This window comes from Pogona vitticeps, chromosome 2, assembly GCF_051106095.1.
Source record: "Pogona vitticeps strain Pit_001003342236 chromosome 2, PviZW2.1, whole genome shotgun sequence".
Lineage (NCBI taxonomy): Eukaryota > Metazoa > Chordata > Lepidosauria > Squamata > Agamidae > Pogona > Pogona vitticeps.
The window spans coordinates 186,868,685-186,896,382 of record NC_135784.1 but is presented as its reverse complement, the minus strand read 5'-3'; the positions used below and the strand labels follow the sequence as shown (position 1 = coordinate 186,896,382).

General features: G+C 41.7%; 1 protein-coding gene across 2 annotated transcripts in view; it reads left to right on the top strand.

The window, feature by feature from the left end:
* Window positions 1-27,698, top strand: part of LOC110069780 (alpha-2-macroglobulin-like protein 1) — an 84,765-nt gene that overhangs the window by 38,159 nt on the left and 18,908 nt on the right. For both annotated transcript variants that reach the window (XM_072991652.2, XM_078386670.1), the window contains exons 16-26: window positions 2,870-3,016; window positions 3,552-3,719; window positions 5,941-6,025; window positions 13,121-13,265; window positions 16,954-17,182; window positions 18,118-18,244; window positions 19,258-19,379; window positions 19,653-19,704; window positions 21,688-21,771; window positions 23,292-23,468; window positions 24,338-24,419. In XM_072991652.2, the coding sequence (XP_072847753.2) occupies window positions 2,870-3,016; window positions 3,552-3,719; window positions 5,941-6,025; window positions 13,121-13,265; window positions 16,954-17,182; window positions 18,118-18,244; window positions 19,258-19,379; window positions 19,653-19,704; window positions 21,688-21,771; window positions 23,292-23,468; window positions 24,338-24,419 (1,418 nt within the window). The remainder of the gene's footprint in view (window positions 1-2,869; window positions 3,017-3,551; window positions 3,720-5,940; window positions 6,026-13,120; window positions 13,266-16,953; window positions 17,183-18,117; window positions 18,245-19,257; window positions 19,380-19,652; window positions 19,705-21,687; window positions 21,772-23,291; window positions 23,469-24,337; window positions 24,420-27,698) is intronic.

The following is a 27,698-nucleotide window of genomic DNA, read 5'->3' as shown; positions in this document are numbered from 1 at the left end:
TTATATCCATTTATATCCATTGTTTTTAGTTTCACTACCATCTATGGTCAAACAACATCCTCTTTATATACCTACAGGATTTGTGCAAGTGCCACAGAATATATAATTGATTGTTTAAAGTCCAAACTCCAATCTATAAATAGCAAATCCTTTTTTAAGATCAACTGTAAATGTTGATCTTCAGCCTGGAGGCAGGCGGTGCATCATGGCCTCTCCCAATTTGAAGAGACCCTTGTCCAGCAGGCTGAGGCAAAGAGGCAGTTACAAAAGCAGCAAAATCAGGGAGCTGAACAGGGGACAGATTGTATTTGTCTTCAGTGTTGAAGGGATTGTCACTCTCGAATTGGCCTTCTCAGCCACACTAGACGCTGTTCCAAGACCTCCATACAGAGCACGTTACCGTAGTCTTTCGAGACTGAAGGATGCCTAATGAATGAATGAAATGTACAAAATATGCAAGTTTAGTCTCGATAAAGTCTTAGTTAGATGAGATGGTAAAAATAAGATCAGGGAAGGGGAAAAGAATGAGGAGGCACTAAAATCAAAAGACATGGATGCATCAGGTTCTGAACAACAGCAAACACAGTACCAAGATGGAAAGTATGACCTAATAATCATATAGCGGTCATATGACCTCTGGTAAAGCCCAACAGATAGGAAAGAAAATTGAAGACATAGGTTCCCTTCTCTGTAAGGACACAAAACAGCAATATTATTTACTTTAAAAAAAAAATATGGTAATCTACAGAATAGCTACTACTATAGTAAAAATTAATTGTTCAGCTGCATGTAGCTAAAGGGAGAAAATACTTGGATTCTTGTACAGGACACTGGCATCCTTTTACTGTTTATATGAAAGGAATAGATGATAAGGGATTTCCCAAAGCATAGAATTTATTGAATTGAGAGAGACAGAGAGAGAGAGAGAAGAGCATGCGTGCACGCTTGACTCCGCTCCCCTGCACAGCTTTCAGAGGGATTCCTCATTTGTTTTCATGTCTTTCATTTACCTATCCTTTCGTTAAACACAAAAGAAACCAACTTTTTCAGGTTCTTTTATTTCATTTCCCCCCATTCCTGTTTCTGGCACTTCGACCAAATTAAGCCACACAAAATCCTCGAAACACTTAAAGAAACAAAACAAAACAAAACAAAAACAAACCAGGTCAAGGCATGCAACAGAGAATCAATTCAAAACTCCTAAATAACCCTTCAAACTACTTAAAAACCAGGAGCAAGGCTGGATTTTCTTCTCTTCTTGAGTCCATCTCCAGCAGACAGCAAAAATAATCCAAAAAAGGAAAGCACGTACAGGAGTGGGTGGGGTACTAGTGCACGCATGTGCGGATGGGTGGCATGTGTATGCAGGTGAGCGAGGCACCCATGCACAGGTGGGCGGGGGCACCCATTCGTGCATGTGGGGGCCCGTGTGTGTGTGCGTGTGTGCATGGGGCGGGAGATCTGTTGGGGACCCCGGTTCTAAGGGACACCACCCAACCAGCCCTGGTGCCCTGCTGCACCACTACAGAATAAATAAAATATCTTCCATCACTTTTTGGAACAGAACATCATAAATACGAACGATCTGTTTCAACAAACGAGACACAAACAGATCATTCAGGTTCTTCTGTGGGGCACAACTCACCCAGATTAATCTGTATTTCCTTCATTCATTGTCATCATTCACCACATGCACATAAAACTGTTTCACATTGATACAGTAGTACCTCAGTTTATGAAATTAATGTGTTCTACGGGACATTACATAAAGCGAAAAATTCATAAACCGAAACACGGATTGCCATAGGAACGGGGTAGCACTATAAACCTCCAGGCACAATGCATCCTGGGAAACTTTCTTCATATTCCAGGAAAAAAAAACATAAACCAAGGCATTCTTTTCAATGGAATTCCCTTCGTAAACCAAAATTACGTTAACCAAGGCGTTAATAAACCGAGGTACTACTGTACTTCGTTCCATATACTTGCCTAGTTACTCTTGCTGTTGTGCCCTTTTCTTGCCCTGCTAGCCCCTACCCCACTCTCTCCTCTTTTTCCTGCCCCACTGCTCTTTCCTCTCCTTCCTGCTGCCGCCCTTCCATTCAGATTAAGTGATCACATGGAGAATGTGGATTGTTTCAGTGTCAGGGTCCACACAGGCCTGTCAGTCTGATGCTGTTTGATCTGTGTCACAGCCCCTCTTCCTTTGATCTTGCCCTCTGTTCATCTCCAGCTCTCCTTTTATGATTCATTGTGAAGCCAGTGGGCTACATAAAGTGCTTGATGATGCTAAGGAAAAAGGATGGTTTTCCAGAGTTCTCCATAATGTGCAAATATATACACGCATACCACAGAAACATAGTAGTCTGCTGTAGTTCATCAGAATTGTTTCGATGTGATATCAATTTTTAGCTTTAAAAAATTCCATGCAAAGGTGATCTAGTGCTAAAGTAGTATATCAGTGTAATGGTGGGAGAATCCAGTGCTAAATGTGGTAGTTTGTAAATAGGGAGGAAGAATGCGGCGATGAGTGTTACCCATGTCCAAAACATCATGCCCAGTTTAGTACGTCACCAAATACCATCCACAGTCATGCCCCTTTCCTGTCTTTTTGGGGAATGAAACAACTGATCCCATAGGAGAAAGTCTATTTGAATTGCTCCAGCTTGTAAAAAAGTAGAAGCCCCCAGTGACAGAGGGGGGAAAAAACCTCTGCCCTCAGGAGCCAAGAGGACTAGACTGATTCAAATTGGCCAATTGTGAAAGGTAAAAATGTGAGTTTATCCATTTTACACCTGCAGCAAATCTCAAAATATTTAACCATGTAGTTGCTGCCGGAAATGTCTTCACTGTTCATCTCTATCCAAAGGTAACATTGGACTTCTCAGAGAAGGAGAAGCTTCCACAGTCAGAGGTCAGTCTGCAGATAGAAGCTGCCCCTGGTGCACTGTGTTCTCTCCATGTTGTGGACAAAAGTGTACTCATCAAGGAGAATGTAACTCTGACACCAGAAAATGTAAGTGTGCATCGACCCAGCCTGGGTGTCATGGCCACCAAAGGGTTTGAAAAGTGTTTTCGGGAGGTCACCTTATATGCGTCTGACTCTTCAGTTCTAACTACATTGCATAGTGAAGATATCTCTTGTTATGTGGCAGTCAGTTAGTTTTGCCTTTGTTATTGCAGAAGAAATTAATTGCAAGAAACTTGCAATGTATAACCGGTTTCTCCCAAGCCTTTCTCTGTGATTGGCAAAACCTACATGTGAAACTGCCACTGCACCATCAGAACTGTGCCTCTGGCCCTGCTTCCTGTCTATTACCAACATAACATAGCCAACCTATAAAGACCCATGGCACTTGCTGCTAAATTTCAGCAGCATAGCGCCGGCCCTGATGGATCTGAGGGGCTATGCAGTGCTCAGCCATGGGCATCCTCGCCATAAACCAAAACCCTGATTTGGTTAACACTGGAATACTTACGCAGTTCTACTTGATAGGCTGAGATTGGTGGTGAGTAGTCTCCCTAACTCATCCTTTGATTTTCGCTTTCAGTTATATAATGATTATCGATTTGATACTCTAACTACTGCAAGAGGATTTATGTATCACGTGGAAGATTTTGAGCCATATCCATGCCTACCCGCTGAAGGCAAGACGCAAAACCAGCCCTTGATAGCCCCCTGGTTTCAAAGGCAGCCTGATGTCTATAGTCTGTTCAAGGTGAGTGACATCCGATTCTAACCTTAGGTTTGATACCTGAACTGTAATCTTGCGTTTTGGTCTGAAGCCCACGAGACGTGGTGTCTTTTCAAAGGAGATGGGGATTCTGAGAGGCATGAGATTTATTTGATGATTAAGAAGGCCAAATGTTAACTAAAATTTAAGCTGAAAAGAAGTCCTTCAATGATGCGCACATATGTATGTATCATCTCCTTGTACACAGCAATTAAAAATCCTGTTGCTTAGAGTAGGGCCACTGTATTAATGAGGATTTGGTGTGTCAAATCCTGCATAGGTCCCATTGATTCAAATCGGCTTGCTGTAATTGTAACTAACAACAGTAATTAGCACATCGCAACTAGAATAGGCCCATTTGAATCAATAGAATGTACAGAGGATTTGATGAACAAATCCCCACTGGGTCTATTTTAGTGGAGTTTACTACATGGAGCAACTGGATTTCAGATAGTAGGGTCATTTAGTTGGATTTTAATCACAGACAACACATGAAATGAGGAAATGCCTTTCAGACAAAAGTGGCTGTGAGATGAGAGTGCACCATGTGCAAGTTTCCCACATGTGCACATTTGTTCAAACTACACAACCTGTGACTTCTATTTAGTGTGCTTCTAACACTGAAGTAGGAAGTTTGTGGTTCACGTGCATCATTGTTCTTTAGACGTTTTGGGCCACAGATTTCCACAGATGTCTGTAACACCATGTTAATAGGAAAGAAAATTATGGAAGAGCAGCCAAAGAAAGCTTCAAGCTTACTGGCTATTCCCATTCACTTAGATGGACAAATAGGCAGAAATGATTTTCAGCAGAAGGTGCTCCAGAGCAATGATTAATCACACAAGTTTGGAAATCTCATTGGGTCCAAAATGCTGCAGCCAGATTGTTGACTGGAGCTACAAGGATCACACAACTCCCATGTTACAAGGACCACATCTCCATGTATTTATTTGTTTGTTTGTTTGTTTGTTATATTTATATATTGCCCATCTAGGGCCAAGTCACTACTCTTGGCAGTTTGTAAAAGTCACATATCCACAACAAATGACCTTGCCTAAGTGTTAATGTCATCAGGGGAGGCCTTTCTCTCAGACCCATCACCTTCAGAGGTGAATTTGTTGGGTACACGGAAGTGGGCCTTCTCTGTTGCTACTCCCAGACACTGGGACTCCCTCCCTCAGGAGAGGAGACTGGCCCCATCTTTGCTGTCCTTCCACAAGCAAGTGAAGACCTTTCTCCTCAGGCAAGCTTTCCCTCAGTGATTGGCTGCCTGAGTGAGTTTTTTTAAATGGATTGTATTTTTAGTGCTGAGTCTATTAACCAGTTAACCAATTTTAATATAATATTTAATATTTTTAATATTTGCATATTTCCTGTTTTTAGCTTTTAAATGTTTAAATGTTGCATATTTCCTGTTTTTAGCTTTTAAATGTAAGCCACTTTGGATCTTTTTGAAGGAGAAAGAGGGGGTCAAATATTTTTAATAAATTAAATATACAAACTTGCCAGGATGTCTGTGTTCACAGCAATAGCTTTGTGAGTGGCCAGGATCAGTGATATAGTTGTCACTCTAAGTATTTTGTTTATTTTCCCTGTGACTTCACTTTCTAGAACTCCCCCACTCCATCAAATATATTGACCTTCCGCCATCATTCCCCTTGAGTTCTTTTAGCTAGATCCCTACTCCATGAATCGGATTGCAGTTCATGAAAACCTGTGCTTTGATTGCTAAACGTTTAGCATGACCATGAGGTTGTTTGTCACCTTTTAAAATTAGTTTTAGTTATTTTGATGTTGTCTTTTTGTGTATGTGGATTGGTGTGTTTAATTTTTGTTTTTGTATAATTATTATGTTTAATGTTGTTTAAAGTGTTGCTTGTTTTATTTGTGTTATGAACTGCCCAGAGTGGCCTTGGTGGCCAGATGGTCAGTATAGAAGATGAATGAATGAATGAATGAATGAATGAATGAATGAATGAATAAACAAATAAATAAACAAATTAATAGGCAGGCAGGCAGGTACTAATTAGTGCCTTTCCACACAAGAACATTTTGGTAGACGACACTGCCAGAATAGCATGTAACATGGGACAGGACAGTCTCTAATATTTCCTTAGATTTGCCAATCTTTGCATCATTTCATGATGCTTCTCCTTTATTGTATTCTGTTTTCACACTGCCCTTCTTTGTCTCATGATTTCCACAGCAACTGAGGATGAAACTTTTTACCAACACAAGAGTAAAGAAACCAGTGTCCTGTCAATTGCCAGTAGAAGGAGAAGCTTTTGGTGGTGAGAATCTTGTTGTCATCTGACATTTTTTTCTATTTTCTCTTCCTGGAGGATGGAATAGAAGAGGGTGTTGCTAGAATCCATCTTCCTTGAAGCCTCTCTTGATTGAAGACAGACCATTCTTTTAAAGAATGTAAGATCTGTATCAGACCCTACATTACCCATAGGGTGCTATAAGGTCTGATGCTATTGTTATTTCTGGTCAAAGAGGTTTTGCAGTACAGTATTTGGAAGCATTGTGTCACATAATGTGTCAAGTCCATTTTTACTTAGGGTGATCCTAGTAGGGCTTTCTAGGGTAGTGAGATATTCAAAAAGTGACCTCACTGAGTTTCCATGGCTGAGTGGGGTTTTGGACCCAGGTCACCTGCTTCCTAGGCCAGCTGTCTATCCACTATACTCTAAAATGTAACATGATATGTGGCACTTGTTGTTTAAGAGTGTGTCAGACTCAGAGAAGAGTACTATATTTTGTTTTTAAGCTGTCTTCCCTGTGCTTCATTCTCTTTGTTTCTCATCTGTCTTTTGCTGCTGCCATTCTTCATGCACATTTGTTGAAAATGTGCCCTTCTTAGGGTGCAGTTGCACTAATGAAATACATTGAGTGATGGGTCAGAGTTTTTGAATTTAATCACATGGTCATATGGGTGTTGGCTCAGCGTGTGCATCCTCTTGGGAAAACTTTTGATCCATTTTAAAACTTTGTTTATATTGGTGGAGGGGGCTACACAGGCTTTTAGAATAGTTGCATTTGAGGCTTTGAGCTCTGCCTGCCCACCCTCGTGCTGGCTGCCTCTCACAGTCACTTGCTGCTGCTGCTACTGTGATGTTGTTTTTATTGGATATTTGGTCTCTGGATGCAGAGCCAGAGGTTGGGAGTTTGGTTCCCCACAGTGCCCCATTGAGAGAGCGGGACTTGATGATCCACAGGGTCCTTTCCAGCTCTGCCATTCAAAGGTGGTGGTGGTGGTGGTGGTTAATTGCAATCTGGCATAGTGCTAATTCCGTATGACACAGAAAAAAAAATAAAACAGAGGTTTTCCTGCCATCCTGATAGGCATGCATGGACACACACACACAAATAGACATGGTGAAGGAGAGGCGAAGGAGAGGAAACAGGGAAGCGCCAGCCAAGGTTGAAACTGACCAAAGACATTTTGAATATGTATTCGTGAAGGCTTTCACAGCCGGGATCTAATGGTTGTTGTGGGGTTTTTTGGGCTCTTTGGCTGTGTTCTGAAGGTTGTTCTTCCTAACGTTTCGCCAGTCTCTGTGGCCGGCATCTTCAGAGGACAGCACTCTGTGCTCGGGTGTAGTTGGCTTGGGAGTGCAGTATTTATGGCTGTGAGTTGGGCTTTTGTGTTTTTCTGTAGATGGGTGATTAGTGTGTCTTGTTGTGGGACTTCCTCTTCGCAGATGATGCAGCCATCGTTGCCCACTCTGCTGAAGACCTCCAACAACTCATGAATCGTTTCAGCAAGGCCTGCCAAGACTTTGGACTAACAATCAGCCTGAAGAAAACACAAGTCATGGGCCAGGGCGTGGACTCACCTCCTTCCATTACCATCTCTACACAAGAATTGGAGGTTGTTCATGACTTTGTGTACCTTGGCTCAACCATCTCTGACACCCTCTCTCTGGATGTCGAGCTGGATAAACGCATTGGCAAAGCAGCCACCATGTTCTCTAGACTCACAAAGAGAGTATGGCTCAATAAGAAGCTGACGACACATACAAAGATCCAAGTCTATAGAGCCTGTGTCCTAAGCACACTCCTGTACTGCAGCGAGTCCTGGACCCTTTGTGCACGGCAGGAGAGGAAGCTGAACACGTTCCATATGCGTTGCCTCCGACGGATTTTTGGCATCACCTGGCAGGACAAAGTCCCAAACAGAGTAGTCCTAGAACGAGCTGGAATTTTCAGCATGAATACATTGCTGAAACAGCGACGTCTACGTTGGCTTGGGCACGTCGTGAGAATGGCTGATGGTCGGATTCCAAAGGACCTCCTGTATGGAGAATTAGTGCAGGGAAATCGCCCCAGAGGGAGACCACAGCTGCGATACAAGGACGTCTGCAAGCGAGATCTGAAGGCCTTAGGAATAGACCTCAACAGATGGGAAACCCTGACATCTGAGCGTTCAGCCTGGAGGCAGGCACTGCATCGTGGCCTCTCCCAATTTGAAGCGACCCTTGCCCAGCAGGCCGAGGCAAAGAGGAAATCACAAAAGCAGCAAAACCAGGGAGCTGGACAGGGGACAGATTGGATTTGTCTTCAGTGTGGAAGGGATTGTCACTCTCGAATTGGCCTCCTCAGCCACACTAGACGCTGTTCCAAGTCCTCCACACAGAGCACGCTACCATAGTCTTTCGAGACTGAAGGATGCCTAATGAATGAATGAATGTGGGTGTATTGTTGTGATAAGAAGGAGAAGAGATTATCTGTTCCTGTGGTTGATGGGTGTCATTAGCTGGTCTTTTGTGTATAGTGATCACCAGTCCTTGTGGCTGGGTAGAGTTCGTTGACCTTTTGCACGCTGTATTTTTGAGAGCTGGGAGCCAAGTTTTGTTGAGTTTCAAACTTTCCTCTTTTCGTTGAAGTTCTGCTGGTGCTTGTGGATTTCAATGGTTTCCCTGTGCAGTCTGACGTAATGATTGCTAGTGTTGTCCAGTATTTCGGTGTTTTGAAATAGAATTTTATGTCCAGTTTGTTTTAGGGCATGTTCAGCTACTGCAGATTTTTCTGGTTGTTTTAGTCTGCAGTGTCTCTCATGTTCTTTGATTCTGGTGTTGATGCTTCATTTTGTGGTTCCAATATATACCTGGCCACAACTACAAGGTACCCGGTATACTCCTGCAGTGGTGAGGGGATCCCTTCTGTCCTTTGCTGACCGTAACATTTGTTGTATTTTTTGGTGGGCTTGAATACTGTTTATAGGTTGTGTTTTTTTCAATAGTTTCCCCATGCGGTCTGTGACCCCTTTGATGTATGGCAGAAATACTTTATATGTGGGTGGCTGTTTTTCTTCTTCAGTTTGGTGTTGTTTTCTTGGTTTGATGGCTCTTGTGATTTCATTTTTGGAGTAGCCATTTGCCTGTAGGGCCCAATTCAGATGGTTGAGTTCCGTGCTGAGCAACTGAGCTTCACAGTTCCAATTTGCACGGTCTACCAGTGTTTTGATTATGCCTCTTTTTTGGCTTTGGGTGGTGGTTGGAGTTTTTGGTCACACAAAAGACCAGCTAATGACGCCCATCAACCACAGGAACAGATAATCTCTCCTTCTTATCACAACAATACACCCACAACAAGACACACTAATCACCCATCTACAGAAGAAGACAGAAGTCCATCTCATAGCCATAAATACTCCACTCCCAAGCCAACTACATCAGAGCACAGAGTGCTGTCCTCTGAAAATGCTGGCCGCAGAGACTGCCGAAACGTTAGGAAGAACAACCTTCAGAAGACGGCCAAAGAGCCCGAAAAACCCACAACCACATTTTGAATAGATTTTTTGGCATTTTTAGGCTTGTGAAGGAGGAAAACACACACACACACACACACACACACACACACACACACACACACAGAGAGAGAGAGAGAGAGAGAGAGAGAGAAGGTGGTGAAGGAGAGGGGGCACGAGAGGCACACCAGTAAGTGACAAACCATACAGACTCAATTTAAATTTAAGTTGTTTACATATGCCAAAATGATTCAAAATAAACCAATTTCACAATTTTTACTAAGTGAACTTTTTGCAACTGAGAAAATACTTTGCTGTCCAGCCAAAAAAACATGCTTCCCAGGGGAAAAAAAATCTGTGGTTCCATTTCCATCATGTAGTCACTTTTGCAAATATCAATTTCAAACACACTAAACCTATTTCAAATACAGTTTCTTCCATGTGTAACCACACTCTTACATTCCATCTTTTGTACCATGTGTATACCATGCTCCTGTTTTACCAACCATATCACTGTAGACATGTGAAGCACATCGTTTCCAAAGAATAGAAATAAATGAACACTCCAAGCCTAATTTTAAATTTAGCAAAGACGCAACCTTGGTTCAGTCAAGGAGCAAAGGATGCAGCTGGCTGAAATTATAGGAGTTGTTCAATGAATAACTTTTCAAGTTATGGTGAGAGAATTGTGTCTCACAAAACTAGTTGTTGTAAAATAAGCAATACAAAACAGGAACTCATGACCCAACCTCATTCCACAAAGTAATTAGAATGGAAATAATTGTATTTTAATTGAGATGTAATTTTTAAATTAAATATAGAATATTGCCAATTGCATGCTGCAGGAACAGAAGCCTTTATATATATGCTGGAGAAGCAAACAAATTTGTTTATTCCTTTACTTCAAGCACTTTAGTATTGCTGCTTTATTAAAAAATTCCAAAGATTGCTTCTAGACTCTACTGCCCACATTAAAAAGTGTGCTGCTTATATACTGCCCCATAGCACTTAAAGCAGTCTGTGGACAGTTTACAATTTAATTATTCAGGCAACACATTGCCTCGAGTGAGCTAAGAGCTCAGTTGACTGATCTCAAAATGATGGAGGGCTGAGTCAACCTTGAGCTGGCTACCTGGGATTGAACCCAGGTTCTGAGCAGAGTTTTGGCTGCAATACTGCAGTTTAACCACTGCATCGTTGTGGAGCTCTTCTTTTATCCTATAATGATTTTTATTCTTGTAAGAACCACAGTGAAGGAAAGAATAACAACACTGGGTGGGCTGAAGATTGAAGTCCATCTTTCTGGACCTCTTGTAAACTTCGGAGCATAGTAAAAGCCTCTGCTGAGTGTGCAGAAAGAATGGTTGCAAAACCATATTAAAATATGAAAACAAATGGAATAATTTAGTAATAGCAACAAATGCTAAAGGAAGTCACAGTTAGACTAAGTCCATTTGAACCAGAAAAATGGGGAGGCTGTTGCCCTTTTCTCTGTGATGCAAGGCTTTGTTGCCCCTCTACAGCCCCTGCTGTTGCCTCTGGATTCCTCACTCTCACGTTGTGTCCGCGGCTTGTCCTCCCTCCACTGCCGCTTCTCTCACCAGTGCCCCTGCTGCGTGTTTTGCCCCTCCTTGTTTCTCACCATGGCCACCACGTCCTCTTTCTTGCTGCTGTGCATCTGTTCACCGTCACCCCTGGCCCTTTTTCCAGCCACCATTCTTCAAACCAGTTGCCACCACTGCCTTCACTCCTCTTGCTGCTGCTGCCGCCGCCGCCACCCCTTCTCTTGCGGCTGTTGCTCTTGCCTTTGCTCCTGCCCTTACCCACTGCTTCTCACCGTGGCTGGATCCACTCGCTGCCAAGACCCCATGATGAGGTGAGGCTCTCCTCTTTTAAACCCACCTGGCAGACCAGATTGTTGTCCACCAAGCAGCCTCTGTGCCATGGCCCTTAATTGGCCACCAATTCTGAGCTGTTGATTAGTTGATTCATGTCCCAGGCATTGGAAGTGGACTGTCCAGAATCTCTTTGCTCCTTTCAGCTGCTCCTAGGCCTTCAAGCTTGCAGCAGCCCGGTGGAGGCCGTTTCTGAGCACACCTGGCTTTGCTGGACTGCACACCTGAGCCCCAGTTGAATTGAACTAGGGGGACCTGGCTCATGTCAGAACTTTGAAATGTTCCTTTTCTGGAAAACAGGTCCCATAATTTCTGATGAGGATTTGTGCTGTAGATTGTTTTGTATGTCATTTTCACATAAAAACAGTGCCAGGGCCTTTGCAAACTGATGTCCATAAATGGATTTCAACTGTTTGCCAAAGGATAGCATTTTGTGAGAATTGTGATATTTATCCTGTAAAAATGGCTTCACTCATTGGCTCATCACGTGTAAAGCCTTGTTTCTGACAAGCTGTTACTCAAAGTCCTATGCTTGCATTTTGCATTATATCTGCAGTTCCATAAGGACTAGAAAAGGACGGAAGGAATTCCAAAGCTTCGTTCCAAAGCATGCACAAACCTCAGGCATACGTGCTTCTTCCTCCAGAATCCAAAATGATGATAACATTCTCTTCGGTTTTTAAAACTAAACACCAGAGTTTTGGTTTTTTAAAATATCGGACCAGGTCAACCTCTACTCAGTTTTTTTGATAAACTGTAATTTATCGCAATAAGGTCAAATTGTGGTTTTCAAACATATTTTATCTGTTGCAACTTCTGACTTTTGATGACCATGAATTGATGACCTCCAAAAGATCCTATTGTCAACAGTTCTGTTCAGATCTTGAAAACTAAAGATTCTGGTTTTCTTTATTGACTCAATCCATGTCATACTCAGTCTTCATGTTTTCCCAGTTTATTTCGCATTATTATCATTTCTAGTAGGGAGTCTTTGTCTTCTTGTCCCCAAAGTGGGGATGGCTGAGAGGGTCTCCTCTGCCGTAGGCTCCATGAACTCCAGGCTCTCCTTGTTATTCAAGCTGGTCTTTATTAGGGTACCAAATCAGGATCTAAAGGTTCTGTCCTGACAGAAAGAGCCAGGTGTCAAACTCCTCTAGCCCCTTGCTGCCTGCAGTTCTCAACTCGGTCCAAGCTCTCATTTGTTGGAACTGCACTTTTAGCACTTTTTCAGATGGGGTGCTCCTTCACGTGGATCTGCCTCACCTATGTCCCCTGTATTTAGTGTGCCTTGTTTTGTATTTGATATTTGGAGGGTAAAGATAGGCTTAATTAGTAGGTCTGATTTCACAGGCATGTATCTGAAATTCTGAAAAAGGGTAAATTAGAATACACATTCACCTTAACATCTAATTTAACCCTTAAAGGGAGCATAGGTTTTTAATTTTGGTTTTTCTTGCAAGAAAACAGAGGGGAGTTGTTTTTCTTTCTTTTATTATTAATCTAATTTACCTAATGCTAAACTAGCTTTTGATCTTGCATCTTTTCTTGCCAGCTCTTCCCTGGAAGCCCCTCTGTCATTTCTAGACATTGAAATTTGATGTTAAGAAATTTTGTCAGTGGTAACCACACTTCTGTTATCACCCCAACCATTTTTAAACACAGTGGTTCTGACTGTTTATCCATCTTTGCTGACAGACTTCCGATTTTTTTTTTGCTCCCCTTTGACTACTTTGAAGGAGGTGTTCCTCAGCTCTTAAGTTTAAAGAACGAAGCAGATGTCGTTCCTCAATCAATTCCTAAACCAGTCACCCACAAGAAAGAAAAAGCCAAGCCCAGGGCATATTTTCCAGAGACCTGGATTTGGAATCTGGTTCCCATCAAGTAAGTAAAACTCTATTGGGGAAGGGTGTGGTCTTCTGATCTGACTAGCATTAGCCACAATATAAGAATATAAGCCATCATTCCTCTTGAGTTCTTTTAGCTAGATCCCTACATGGACATGAGTGCCTGAATATTCATCTTTACTCAAAACATCATTGTGTTGCATTTCCACGAGCCCTTTTCAGGAGTACAACAAAGATTAATCTGAAAGCATGAGCAGGGGAGTAGCTCTAGCCACCTCCTCTCTCTGACTCTCTTCCCATGAAGGACACTCTGAAGAGGAGACTCTATGCTACTGGCAGTATCCCCATGTAAGCTATTTGTAGCAGAAGTTTTTGTCTTCAGATAATGCCTTCCCCATGGAGGTGGTGACAGGCAGAGAGCAAAACTAGAATTCTCCCTCCTTAGATATAATTTTTTTTAAAAAAAAATCACCTGACCCTTCTGTCATAAGAAGGTCTCTTTCAACTAATGTTACCCCTTTCCTGGGAAAGCTGTACTGTGGATCATCAGAAAACTGCACATAATGCTGGTTCATGAGGCTGGCACAGTGAATGCAGTGAGAGTGCATCTTGAGGCTTTCAAGATCAGCCTCCCATTTTTACCAAAAGTTTCCAAACACCTTAGTGATTTAAATCATATTGTTAAATAATAGAGAGTCTATTGAAATGGCTACTCATTTGCTTGACGTAGTGGTAAGGCTTCATGTCTTTGCATACGTAAAAGTCATGGAAGCGGCTGTGTGCGCCATGTACACAGGATGCTTGTGTGCAGACAGAAGTGCACTTGACATTGTTTCCAAGTTAAGGCTGCACATTATATTTTATGTGTGGCTCGTGTGCCATGGCCTGTGGCTGCCAACAGAGGTAAGCTTGTGAATCATGACAGTATTAGTGTGAATCATGACAGTTCCAATCAAATAGATTATTTTTCTTAATTCCTTTTCTACACATCATTTTGATTTATATTCCCAGTCTGAAGACTGTGAGATATCTAAAATAAGGGTTTTTTTACAACTCTTGATTCAGTTCTGTTATCTTGACAATTGTTGCCTTTTTCACACACCCCACGGGGGGGGGGAGAGAGGGAGAGCTTGTATTAGGTATTTGTCATGTATATTGGTGTTTAATAATCAGTATAAATAAAAAAGAAATGTTTTGATTCTGAAATACAGTGATGCCTTGCTTGACGACGATAATGCGTTCCAGCAAAATCGCTGTACAGCAAAATCGTCGTCAAGTGGAAAAAAACCATTGGAATGCATTGAAAACCGGTCAATGAGTTCCAATGGGGGAAATACCTCATCATCCAGTGAAGATCCTCCATAGGGCAGCCATTTTCTGCTCCCTGTCTTGCAAAATGAAGTCAGCAAAACAGTGGGGAGCCATTTTGAAAGCCGCCGATCATCTGTTTGTAAATCATCATCTAGCGAAAAATCTGTTCCCAAAGCAGGGAACTGATCGTCGTCTAGCGAAAAAACCCTATTGGAATGATCGTTTTGCGATCGCTATAGTGGTCGCAAAAACATCGTCGTCAAGCAGGGTAATCGTATTGTGGGGCACCACTGTATTGAAATCTGCCCAATGGACATTTCTATTCATATTAAGTATAAAAATATTTATCATCTTCTGTTTTTTGATAGCTGAGGCAATGACACTATATTATGATTTGGAAGCTGCTTAGAAAATCTTGTAAGATTGGAAGGCAAAATAAAAAAATGGACAAGCAAAATTATGAAAAAATTATTATGATTGTCTTCTGAAATTTCTATTTTTAAGAGTTAATCATACACAATACAGTGGTGCCTCAGTTTATGAACGTAATTGGTTCCAAAACTCCAGTCGTAACTCGAAATGGTCGTAAGTCAAAGCATAACGTTTCCCATAGGAACGCATTGAAATGCAATTAATCTGTTCCGGCCAAAGGAAAAAATCACCAAAAAACACACACACATACACTGCAAGACCCATTGGAAATGCAATTAATCCATTCTGGCTGAAGGAAAAGAAAAAAAGAAAAGCAAGCAAAGCATGCAAGACCCATCGGAAATGCAAAAAAAGCAAAAGAGAAAGCAAGCAAAGCATGCAAGACCCATCAGAAATTGGGGGGGGGGACCAAAAACCATACAAACCCTGCAAGACTCATCACAGCATAGAAACATAATCCCACCACCCAGCCCAAAACCATGCTGCAAAACCCACCCAGAACAGTTTTTAAAAAGCAGAAAGCAGCACCTTACCTTACCAGCCAATCTGAAGCCTCCTCCAATCTCACACTCTCTAACCACTGGGATGAAAGAGCTACAAAGAAGCAGCTTCTTCACCTACCAATGGCTAGCAATTTGAATTCCCCGCCTTTTTTCTTGCCTTTTTTTGGTTGTAACTCGAAGCCCCGGCCACAAGTCGAAACAAAATTTTGCGGCTGGAGCTGGTCGTAACTCGAAATGGTCATAAACCAGGACGTTCGTGAGTCGAGGCACCACTGTATATATTTAATTTGGTTTTTTAATTCCCATTGTTATGTAGTTCTGCTGCTGATTTTCATCTGATCTGTTGATTGTAATAAAGAAGAATTGAATTGTAAAAGTTAACAGCTAATTAAATCCGGCCACTTCCTAATTATTTCTTGATTCAAGCATTCATCTGGAGGGACCATACTGAAAGGGAATTATGAGATCAAGAGTATGCCTGAGAGCAGAAATTACTCAGGCTCTACATGCTTCTGAATGTGTAGGCCTCATCAGCATACTTTTCAATGTTCCTCAGTTCATTTTGATTTAGCTGTTGAGGGTCTAATCTCACTTAAAACAGAAGACAGACTCAGAACCTAGCTGATTCTATAAGAGACAAATGTGAAGCTCAAATACAGAGATATTTGGAATGTGTAGCCAGGATCCTACTGAATACTGGCTATGGTCACAATCAAGACCGCACAGTTTTCATTGTGATGGGTCCTGGATGCCTCTGTGTGTGGCCAGCAAAAATGCAAAACAGTTTAACTGGCAGTCCATTGCAAGGACCGTTTGACACAACAAGGTCCTGGCCCTTGGCTCTCCTCATTTTTCCACATCTTACAGCTCATGCTATCTTTGAAAGCCAATGTGAACCATAAAAGTTAGCATACATTTCAGTAATACCTACTATTTCCAGATTTTTCCCCCCTTAGGTCAGTTAAGAAAAGTGGCATATAGATAGGGTACATAGATAGGAGATGGTATAATTTGGCTTCAAAGAAGGAGAAGAAGCAGAAGAAGACCTTGTCAGCGAATGTTTCTACTTAAAAAAGTCACAACCAGTGGCGCTAAACCAGTTTTTGGACTGAAGCGGAACTGGAGGGCAAGGCATTGACGTGGGTTGACATGAAGGCTTCCCTGAAAAATAGTGCTTTTCACTGCCTGCTGAAGGAGTCGAGGGAGGAAGCCAGGCACAGCTCCTGTGGCTATAAAGCGTCGTTTTCTGTTTGGATGGGAGGAGCACACCAAATGGCCCATTGCTCCTCCCTCAGACCCTATCCAGAGTTTTTGTAGCCCTCTCCACGCCATACCCAAAAGGGCCAATCGGGACAGGCCTAAAGTTAGACACTTGAGAGAACTTGTATGATTCTCTGAGTAACCAAACACTGGCTAGAAGGATTCCACACTCTGCAGCCTTGTGGTTACTAAGCAATCTACCTCATTTCTGTTCTTCAGTGAGGAAGGGAAAGCAACACACTCAGTCACCGTTCCAGACACAATCACAGAGTGGAATGCAAATGCCTTCTGTGTGGCTTCGTCTGTTGGGTTTGGACTCTCCCAGCAAGCCACACTCACAGTTTTCAAGCCCTTCTTTGCTGACCTCCAGCTGCCGTACTCTGTGGTTCGTGGAGAGACTTTCCTAGTAAAGGCGATTGTCTTCAATTATCTCAAAGAATGTATCCAGGTGAGTGCCCATTTTGGCCCCTGCCCTGGCCCAAAGACTTCCTTTACATAGATATCCTGAAAGAAATGAAAAACTGCCCTCGGCTTTGGACAAGATGAAGTCTAGAGCCAGGAAACCAGAGGTGGAAAAGTCCTCTCTTTTCCCTCAAACTTAACGACTTCTCTGTCACTTCCAAGATGGAACTCTATTATTTCCTTCACAATATCCAACCAAAGTTCAGTGTTGGGGAATACAGTAGTTTGAATACAGTATCTAGCTATGGATGGAGTAGCTTTCAAAGTTTAGAAGTATTACCCAAGTGTGGAGAGCCAGAGGTACAGATGGAGCCTCATCTCTAGAATGCCAGAAGATGTTTTAAAGTCTTTCATCTCTAACTACAGAAAGATGAACAACTCAGAGAAGCATCTCGTTGAGTCTCTACAGTTTGTCATTCCCAGTCTAGAAGATAGTGTGCTACAAATAGTGTTCATGAGATGGGGGCAGCCAGACCCTCCACTTACAATACAAAACCCCTATAATAGTGATTCCCAACCTTGAATAACCCAAGTGTTCTTGGACTGCAACTCCCAGAAGTCTTTGCCACTAGCTGCGTTAGCTAAGATTTCTGGGAGTTGTAGTCTAAGAACATCTGGAGACCGAAGGTTGGGAACCACAGCCCTAGAAGCTTTGTAAACAATCCGATCCAGGCAGAAATTCCTTCCTGACTGAAATATAGTGCTTGGGGAGCAAGAGGAAGGCATACCTACTTCCATTTTACTCAGCACCACTTCATATCCTTCATAACACCCTTGTTAGCAGCAAAGCCCCAGTCATTGGCAACTGCTTCCCAGTACTGTAGTATCCTCTTGAGACATACCCATTCCACAACTCCCATCAAACGGCTGCCACTTGCTGTGCTGTCCATATCATGTGTATTTCTCCTTTGCATCGTCCAGGTGAAAATAGATCTACCAAAGTCTCAAGAAGTGGAGATGAAGCCATGCCCAACCTGCCAGTTCACTGCCTGCCTCTGTTCTGATGAGGCCGAAACTTTCTTCTGGAATGTGACAGCTACCCAGCTGGGTGAGACCGAAGGACCTGAGGAAGAAGGGACGGGGGGGGGGGGGGGAGAGATCTATTCCTGAATTCTTTAGTTGGTGTCTTGTTCAGTATTTTAGTGTGTAGAACTTTAACTGTGGTAGCTCCCAACAGGGCTTTAATGAGCAGCTATTCACAAGCAACTGGTACCTTGTCAGATGGCTATGGCAGCTTTTGTAGATGGAGCCCCTCATGTTCATAAACACTGAATAGTGTAATGATTTTGGTCAGACCTTGTCTATCTATGCACACTCACCAGGTTGTAGAGATATTGATGGGCTTTCTTCCTATCTAGGATGATGTCCTTTCCCAAAAGGTTCTGATTTTGGGTGACAAATTAACTCTCTTATAGTTTATGTGACACCAAACAATTGAATTATGTGGAGTACTGCTACTATTATTGTTATTTGCAGGGAGAAAGTGAGAGTCTTTTCCTCAAAGATGTTATATATTTACTGCTAGGTTAGATTAGAAGCAGTGAAAATTGTTGCCAGTTAGAAGTGGCAAAAATGTGGAAAGTTTTTACAGTGAAAGCATAATTTAGTATAATATGGGATGTTTTAGAATTATCAACTCACAGGGAAAAAAGACACATGATGAGAAATGTGGTATCACATTATTCTGTATTTTTACAACAGCATTCCAGAAATCAGTGTCTCACAAATAGAAGTGATATTGTGGAGGAATTTAGTATGCAACTTAATTTATTATAAAGATGAATGATACTAATGAGTTTTCTCCTCAATTGTATCATCGGGTACATGCCATCATGCTTATTCTCTCCTTTATCTCCAACCCCATGTCTCTGTTTCTTACTGTAAACCTCAGTTCTAATTATGAATGTCATAAAATGAGGTACAGCTATTGTTTCTATTTGAAATGTTTTTAGAAATGAAACTAAGCTGACTTTAGTGCCCAGCAGGATGCTGGGTGGCTGGATGCTCACATTTACATTGAGTCTGGTAGTCAATGATCTCTCCTTTTCTGTTTTCCTATAGGGCAGGTCAACCTCTCGGTAACGGTTGAGGCCATGGAGACACAAGACCTGTGTGGCAATGAGATCTCCACGACACCTACACAAGGCCGGTCTGACACAGTGATCAAATCCCTGCTTGTAAAGGTCTGTGTGTTGCCAGCGCAAAAGCCAAATCTGGTTCATACCTTTTAATCATTGGCAAGTCCTGAGAGCCTCTGGAAGATACTTAAAGGATTAATAATAAAGGGATTATACAAAGAAAGATGATTTTTTTTATCAGGTCCAGCAGTCTGGCAATCTGGGCAGGAAAGAGCTAGGGCCGTACTTTGTTAAAGGGTATGGCAAGAAAAAAGCTCATTTGAGGAGTTAGCTAATAGACCCAATACAGTATCTCATTACTACTACTTCTTCCTACAGGCAGAAGGTGTCCTTGAAGAAAAGACCCACAATGCATTCCTTTGCTCTTCAGGTATGACTGGGCAGCATTACTCATGCAGGACAGCTTCTCTTTCCCCAATGCCTCACTGAATAGTATTTTAAAGGAAAGAATGCTCCCTATTCACAGGCAATTGGAAACGCAACAATGGGCTCAAGTTTCAGGAAGCTAGATTTTGGTTGAATATCAGGAAAAACTTCCTAACTGTTAGAGCAGTACGGCAATGGAACCAATTACAGTTGTGCCCCGCTTAACGATTACCTTGTATAACGACAAATCTGCTTCACGACGATGTTTTTGCAATCGCAATTCCCTTCCCCAGAAAGGGAACGAAGGAAGGCTTGGCTTGGCTTGACTGACTGGAAATCAGCTGTTTGGTGCGGTGCGGGCTTCTGCAAGCAGACCATGACACTTTTATTTTATTTTTATGAATTCTTGGAACAGATAGCAGGCATTTAAAAAATAATAATGCAGAAAGGGGTGTTCACATAGGCAGAATCCATTCCAGTCGATTCCAATCCCTGTCAAAATAAATGGGCCTCCAGCAGAGGAGTAAAATAGCTCTCTGCCACACCAAAAAACCTAACCCTCTTTTAAATTAATCTGTGCATGTGCGTACCTTGGGTAATTGCCCACATTTAAATCAATGTAAACCATGCGAGACTTGATTTAATTAGGATTTTTTTTTATCCAGTAGAATCAGACTCTCATCTTGTTCCACTTGAATATAGTAGTTGTGTGTAGATCATTCAGGGAGCTCTGCTGTTAGAAGAAGTGGATGTGTAAGCAATAAAGACTTGTAAATGTTTTACAAGCTGCTGTAGAAGTGAACACCAAACACAAAACTTAGAAGGGCAGTTAATTGGCAATTCAGCCACAAAGCAGAAATACACCAGGAGAGCCACCTTCCCCTTTGGGGTGTTTGTTTGTTGTTGTTGTTGTTTACTCATTTAGTTGTGTCTGACTCTTGTGACCCCATGGACCAGAGCACACCAGGCCCTCCTATCTTTTTTGGGGTGTTTACAATCCTTTTATACACTTTCAGTTATGCTTAGTAAGCAGTTGAACAATTACTACAACACAATTTTTTTAAAAAAAATCAGGTGTTCATTTGCAAATCTGTTTTCCTCAGTTATGAATTGCATCCCTTTTTATAAGCCTGTGTGCCTTACAGTCCTTAATATATTATGTCTGTTTCCATATCTGCCTATGTGAATTGCTCAGTTAATTGAAATGGCTCTTACTAACTTCCATGCTGCAAATTAACTTGTTTTTGTTTGTTGGCTAATCACTGGGGGGGGGGGGAAACAGGCAGTGTTTGCCTATTGATTGTGCAAACTATTATTTATTTAAATTTATTTAGATCCTTGTTACCCCACATTTCTCCTTAGAAAAGGAGCCAACTCAACTTACAGCATTTAAAGACAATATTTAAAAACAAAACATTGAAGTGGCAATATTTAAAGACAATATTTACAGCTAAAAGCACTAAGTATAGGAATATGAAAAGGGAACAAACAATATACCCCTCTTAGAAAACACAAGCAATACTAAAAACACAAAGAAATGATCTAACAATTCATCTAAAAAGATTGTGCCCAGGCAACCAGTCACTGAGGGAAAGCCTGCCTGAAGAGAAAGGTCTTTGCCTGCTTGAGGAAGGACAGCAAGGATGGGGCCAGTCTGGCCTCCTGAGGGAGGGAGTCCCAGAGTCTGGGTGCAGCAACAGAGAATGACTTCTCCCATGTCCCCACCAAACTCACCTGTGAAGGTGATGGGACCGAGAGGAAGGCCTCCCCGATGATCTTAGTACCCAAGCAGGTTCATAATTCATAGCAGGTTTATAACAACCTATTGCTTGTGCATCCTATGAAGAATTTTGCTTGCATATATTTCGGCTCTCACTGAGCTTGTAGATGCAAAGTACTCAACAGCTCTGTACAAGAGCAATCTCGTGATTTTTATTTGGTTTAGCATAACATACCATCTTAATTTCCCGGATTTATCCTTCTGCAGGGGAGCCAGTGGAAGATGATATTTCCATAGAATTGCCTGAAACTGCAGTGGAGGACTCTGTCCGTGCCACAATCTCCGCCATTGGTAACAACATGTGCACTTGTTGTGAAACAAAGTTCAGACCAAGAGCCCTTCCCATCACCAACCCCATGAGAGCTAAGTGGATATCCTACTCAGTCCGTGGTCTGATCTGTTTGTTCTAGTTCCTGGCAGATATTCTGATCAGCTGTATGGAGCAATGCAACCATGGGGGGTATCTCTCCATCCCTCCTTACACATCTGAGAAGGGGCTACGCCATTAAGGAATCTTGACTTTCCTCATTATATCCAGGAATGTTTAAATTGGGGTGGGCACAGACTGAATGTGGTCCCTTAGGGGTATTTTTTTAAAACATGTAAGCCCCCCCCCCTTCTCCCTATAAAAAAACAGAGGGGCATTTTTAAAATTAGACAATAGTAAGATTTTCTGTTCCTGGAGATCTTCAGAAGCAATGTTGGGTTGCTGCTGTTTTAACTTCTTTGGATTGGAGGGGGGCGGGGAGAGAAAGAAAGAAAGAAAGAAAGAAAGAAAGAAAGAAAGAAAGAAAGAAAGAAAGAAAGAAAGAAAGAAAGAAAGAAAGAAAGAAAGAAAGAAAGAAAGGAAGGAAGGAAGGAAGGAAGGAAGGAAGGAAGGAAGGAAGGAAGGAAGGAAGGAAGGAAGGAAGGAAGGAAGGAAGGAAGGAAGGAAGGGAGGGAGGAAGGGAGGGAGGAAGGAAGGAAGGAAGGAAGAAAGAAAGAAAGAAAGAAAGAAAGAAAGAAAGAAAGAAAGAAAGAAAGAAAGAAAGAAAGAAAGAAAGAAAGAAAGAAAGAAAGAAAGAAAGAAAGAAAGAAAGAGAAAGGGAGGAAGGAAGGAAGGAAGGAAGGAAGGGAGGGAGGAAGGAAGGAAGGGAGGGAGGAAGGAAGAAAGAAAGAAAGAAAGAAAGAAAGAAAGAAAGAAAGAAAGAAAGAAAGAAAGAAAGAAAGAAAGAAAGAAAGAAAGGAAGGAAGGAAGGAAGGAAGGAAGGAAGGAAGGAAGGAAGGAAGGAAGGAAGGAAAGAAGGAAGGAAGGAAGGAAGGAAGACCCCATCCAGGAATTTCCAGTTTCCTTTAAAAAGTCAAGCAAAAGTGCTACAGAAGGGCCTGGGAGCACAGGTTTGTCCCCTGAATTTGCCCAATCTCAAACGAATGTGGAGAGACTAGAAGCAGATTTTGATACTGCTGTGCTCTTCTCCTGCCCTGGCTCCTTGCATCTCATTAAAACAAATAACATCTTCTGGACAGCTGAGTGATCTTCCATATTGTGTCAGTCTGTGGGACATGGTGGGAAATAAACGAATGGGTCCTAGACTCAGCTAGGTGGCAAAGTAATCCTTGAGAAGAGGACTCAGTAGCAAGGTTTGGCAAATCCCTGATGGGGCAGCCTTTTTTTTTTTTCTTCCCCAGACTGTTCACAAGGACAAGGATGTTTACTGAATATGTGACATTGCCCTTCATGTCTCAGGCTGCTAAGAGAAGGTTGCTTCTAAAGTCTGCTTGGGAGTTAGAAAGATTCTCACATTTTCATCCTCCATTTTGTTGGCATTCAGGAGATATAATGGGCACTTCGCTACAAAATATAGGCCAGCTGCTTCAGATGCCCTTTGGCTGTGGTGAGCAAAACATGGTCAAGTTTGTTCCTAACATCTTTGTACTTCAATACCTGGAGGCAACCAACCAGGCGACTCCTGAAATCAAAGAGAAAGCAGAAGAATACATGAAGAGTGGTGAGTAAGGTCAGAGTTGGATCGAGATAGGCTGAGACCCACAGCTATGTGAAACGTTGTACGCCCCATGGCATTATCAAAGATGTATCATGTTTTTAATGTTTTACATCTTTTTGCTTTTTAATCAGAGGCCCTTAAAGAGCTTACTTTAATGCAATACAGGGCACGCCTACTTGAGGAGTAAAAGGCCATTGAACTGAACAAGTTACTGCAGGAATTCTGTGAAATGAAAGCAGCAAAACCAGGATGGGCCCCTCCGAGTCACTTTGCTGGCCACTTTCAAAACATGAGTCTTACAATACGTGATTCTTTTTTTCCACATGCTATACAATTATATTACTGTATTTTCATGCATATAATGTCTGCATTATATGTTTTTTTCCCCCAAGCCATGGGACCTACCATGTGTTATATTTGTAGAGGACACCATAATTTTTTCCAGTACTCAGGGCCTTTAGAGGTCTTATCCAGCCCTGAATAAATCCATTCAGGATAAAATGTGATCAAATACAGAAACTCCTAGGGCTGGTTTCTGTCTGTTGAATGTTTTCACAGCAACTGCTACAGGTTTTCAGAGAAAGCAAAGCATTCCTTGCATCCTTTCGCTCAGTTTAGAGTAGAAATAGAGCTACCCTTGATGAAAAGTCTGTAGAGATTTTTAGTTAAATTGTTTAATGCATGCAGTTACAAATTCCTGAGCTGTATCTCACTATTTTTAAAGATAGTCAATGGAAGAAAATCATCTCATTGTGACTTCAGACAAGCTGGTTCTGTGCTGTCTCCAACCTTAAATTCACCAAGCCTTTAGTAAATCTCAAGTACAGTACAGGTTCAGAACTGACAATACTCTTCCCACTCATCCCCTGCAGGATACCAACGTCAGCTACTCTACAAACATGATGATGGTTCCTATAGTGCTTTTGGGAAGAATGATGCTGAGGGAAACACCTGGTGAGCAAGATGGCTGAATAGTTCAGTGAGTTGTGATATGTGGTTGCAAAGTATGCTGTGCCTGTTAGGAGCAAAGTCCAGCGGTATAGCCTTAGGCAGGCTACACAGTCCCAGAGAAGCCCCCACAGGAAGGGCAAACCCTACTCACCCTAAGTCAGAATTGACTTGACAGCACTTCCTTGCCATTACTGTACAGTGGGGTCTCTACTTAAGAACTTAATCCGTACTGGAAGGTGGTTCTCAAGTTGAAAAGTTCTTATGTTGAATCTGCATTTCCCATAGGAATGCATTGAAAACCATTTAAACCGTATCTGCTCTTTTCCGGCCATAGAAACTACAGTGGAACCTCTACTTAAGAACTTAATCCGTTTTGGAATGGTGTTCTTAAGTTGAAATGTTCTTAAGTTGAAGCAAAATTTCCCATAGGAATGGACTGAAAACCAATTAATCCGTTCTGGCTGTTTTTTTTGTTATGTAGAGGTGCGTTCGTACATTAACCAAAGCTGGTTAATACGTACTCTACCACTATGGGGAGATTTTTTTTTTTAACCTAAGATGACCTAAGGTTAAAAAAAGAACAGGAAAGGTTTTTTTTCCTGTTCTTATCTTGGATTTCTGTTGTCAAGTAGAAGCAAAATTTAGCAAATGGAGCTGTTCTTAAGTTGGATTGTTCTTAAGTAGGGACGTTCTTAAGTAGAGACCCCACTGTATTAAGCTGAGTGGCCTGTACCATACAGGCAACATAAAAGCTATCAGCATTAGTAAATTGGAGAGTCGAAAAAGAAACATTGAGGAGAATGCCTATTACTTGAACTTGAACTTGAACTTGAATTTATTGTACGGTCAAAGACCCAAAAATACAAGGATAAAAACATTACATAAAATATACAAAACAAGTTAGATATCAAAAGATAGCAGGAATAAAAACTTGAATCATACATCTAAACACAACACTTTACGGATTCTTAAAACTGAGAATAAAAACTTAGCCACTGACTGTGATATTAATTGGTTCTCTCCGGACAGCAGAAACTTAAGGTAGTCTGCGGGAGGTATACTAATGCATTTAGACATTATTGGGTGGAGGTAATGGGTACGTTCAGACTTATATAAACTACATTCTAGAATGGTGTGTGCCAGAGACTCAACTGTTTCTTCCCCACAGGGGCATATCCTTTCTCCATAAGGAATGTTATTAAACCGCCCTTTTAACAAGGCTGAGGGAAAGCAATTGAACCTAGCCCTTGAGAAGGCAAAACGATACCTTGGTACATTGATTTGATATAGATAATTTGGTAACTTGGGAAAGTTAAAATTTATACCAAAGTACGTTGGTGAGCAGGTCCTGTCTGCACCTGCTAATGAGTACTGAAGATCTATGTCTTTAATGCGTTGCACAAGCATTGTCTTGATGTTGTCATAAGGCTGACTCAGGAAGAAGTCCATAGAGAAGCCTAAGAGATGTAATTTATTAGTAAATCCCTTGTGCCATGAGCTGGTAAAGACATCTTTTTGTAAATAGTGTATATACCCACTGGTTATGGGAGCATATACCACCTTCAACCAGAATCGGAATGCATGCAACCAGGCTTGACATTCCACCGATTGAAGGCCAGCCTCCAAACGCAAAGCAGCTGAAGAGCAACATCTTGGCATAGCGAATAGGATTCGCAGTGAGTTTGACAGAACACTTTCAACGGAGGAATTGAAACCATTTATCCAGATCGCAATACCATACAGGAGCTGTGCAAGAATTTTGTACTTGACTATCTGTAGAGCAGCAGGGATAAACTGCCCACCCTGGACATAGTGGTATCGTCTAAGAACTTTGGTTGTATTATTAGCCACTTGCACTGCTGCTTGTCTATGGTACGCCCAGGAGAGGGTACGTGAGAAGACAATTCCCAAGTATTTGAATGTTTTAACTTGTTCTATATGTTGGCCTTCGATAACCCAATCTTTAACTTTACTATGTCTAGAGAAAACCATTATTTTGGTTTTCTGGAAATTAATTGTTAATAGGTTGTTCCTGCAATAACTCATAAATGCACGTAAAATACGTTTGAGACCAACTTCTGATAGTGACATGATAACTGCGTCATCTGCATATAGTAGAAGAGGCACACTGATTTTAGCCAATTTCGGGGAGTGAAATTCAGGAGCTGTGCAGCTTTTAGGAAGGTCATTTAAATACAGATTAAATAATGTAGGCGCCAGAATACAACCTTGGCGAACCCCTCTCTCTGCCTGAATGGGGTTTGATAGATTCCCATCGACTCCACATCTTACCCTAATTGTGGTCTGTTGGTAGAGGCTTCTAATAAGGTATAGTAGCCTCTTATCAATCGAGGAAGAGTAGAGTTTTTCCCATAAATTTCCTCTGGGTATTGAGTCGAAGGCAGATTTTAGATCTATAAATGCTGCAAACAGGCCATTCCCATGACAACCCATATACTTCTCTGCGAGGTGATTCAGTACTATACAGTGGTCGAAAGTGGAGCGGTTCTTCCTGAAACCAGCCTGTTCATTCCCTAAGATCTCCTCCTCCTCAATCCATGTGATTAGTCTATTGTTTAGATATCTAGCATAAAGCTTGCCCACTATTGACAGGAGGCTAATTGGTCTATAATTTGAGGGTTCATCTTTGTTCCCCTTCTTATAGATTGGTATCACTATTGCCTCTAACCAGGAGTATGGAATTTGCCCAGTGTTATTAATAAATGTAAATAAATGTGATAAAAGGGGAGCCCACCAGTCTACATTGGTCTTTAAAGACTCTGCTGGTATTAGATCGGGTCCCGGTGCCTTCCCTGATTTTAGGCAAGCTATTAATGGCCTTATTTCATTTTCGTTTACTGGGTCCCAGTTTGGCAATTTGTTTAAATCTAAGAATGTGATGTTAACAGTTTGTGCAGGTTTAGTTTCCTCGAATATTTTAGTGAAGTACCGTTCCCATATATTTGCCGGGATAGTGCAGTAAGCTGATCCTGTTTGGGCACCTAGCGCTCCAGAGACCAAGGCCCAAAATAGCTTAGAGTCTTTGTTTAGTACTGAGTCAATCAAGATGTTCCATTGTTTTTGAATTGATTGTTTCTTTTTCTGGGCAATCAGGGTTTTATATTGGTTTTTAACTATGTAGTACTCCCGGGGGAGAACTGCCAAATTCTTCTTCCTATACTGCATGTATATTTCTCTAAGTTGGTTTTTTTTATGGGAGCATTCCTTATCAAACCATTTAGGAGTATATCTTCCCGATTGTTTATGAGTTTGAGATTGTTT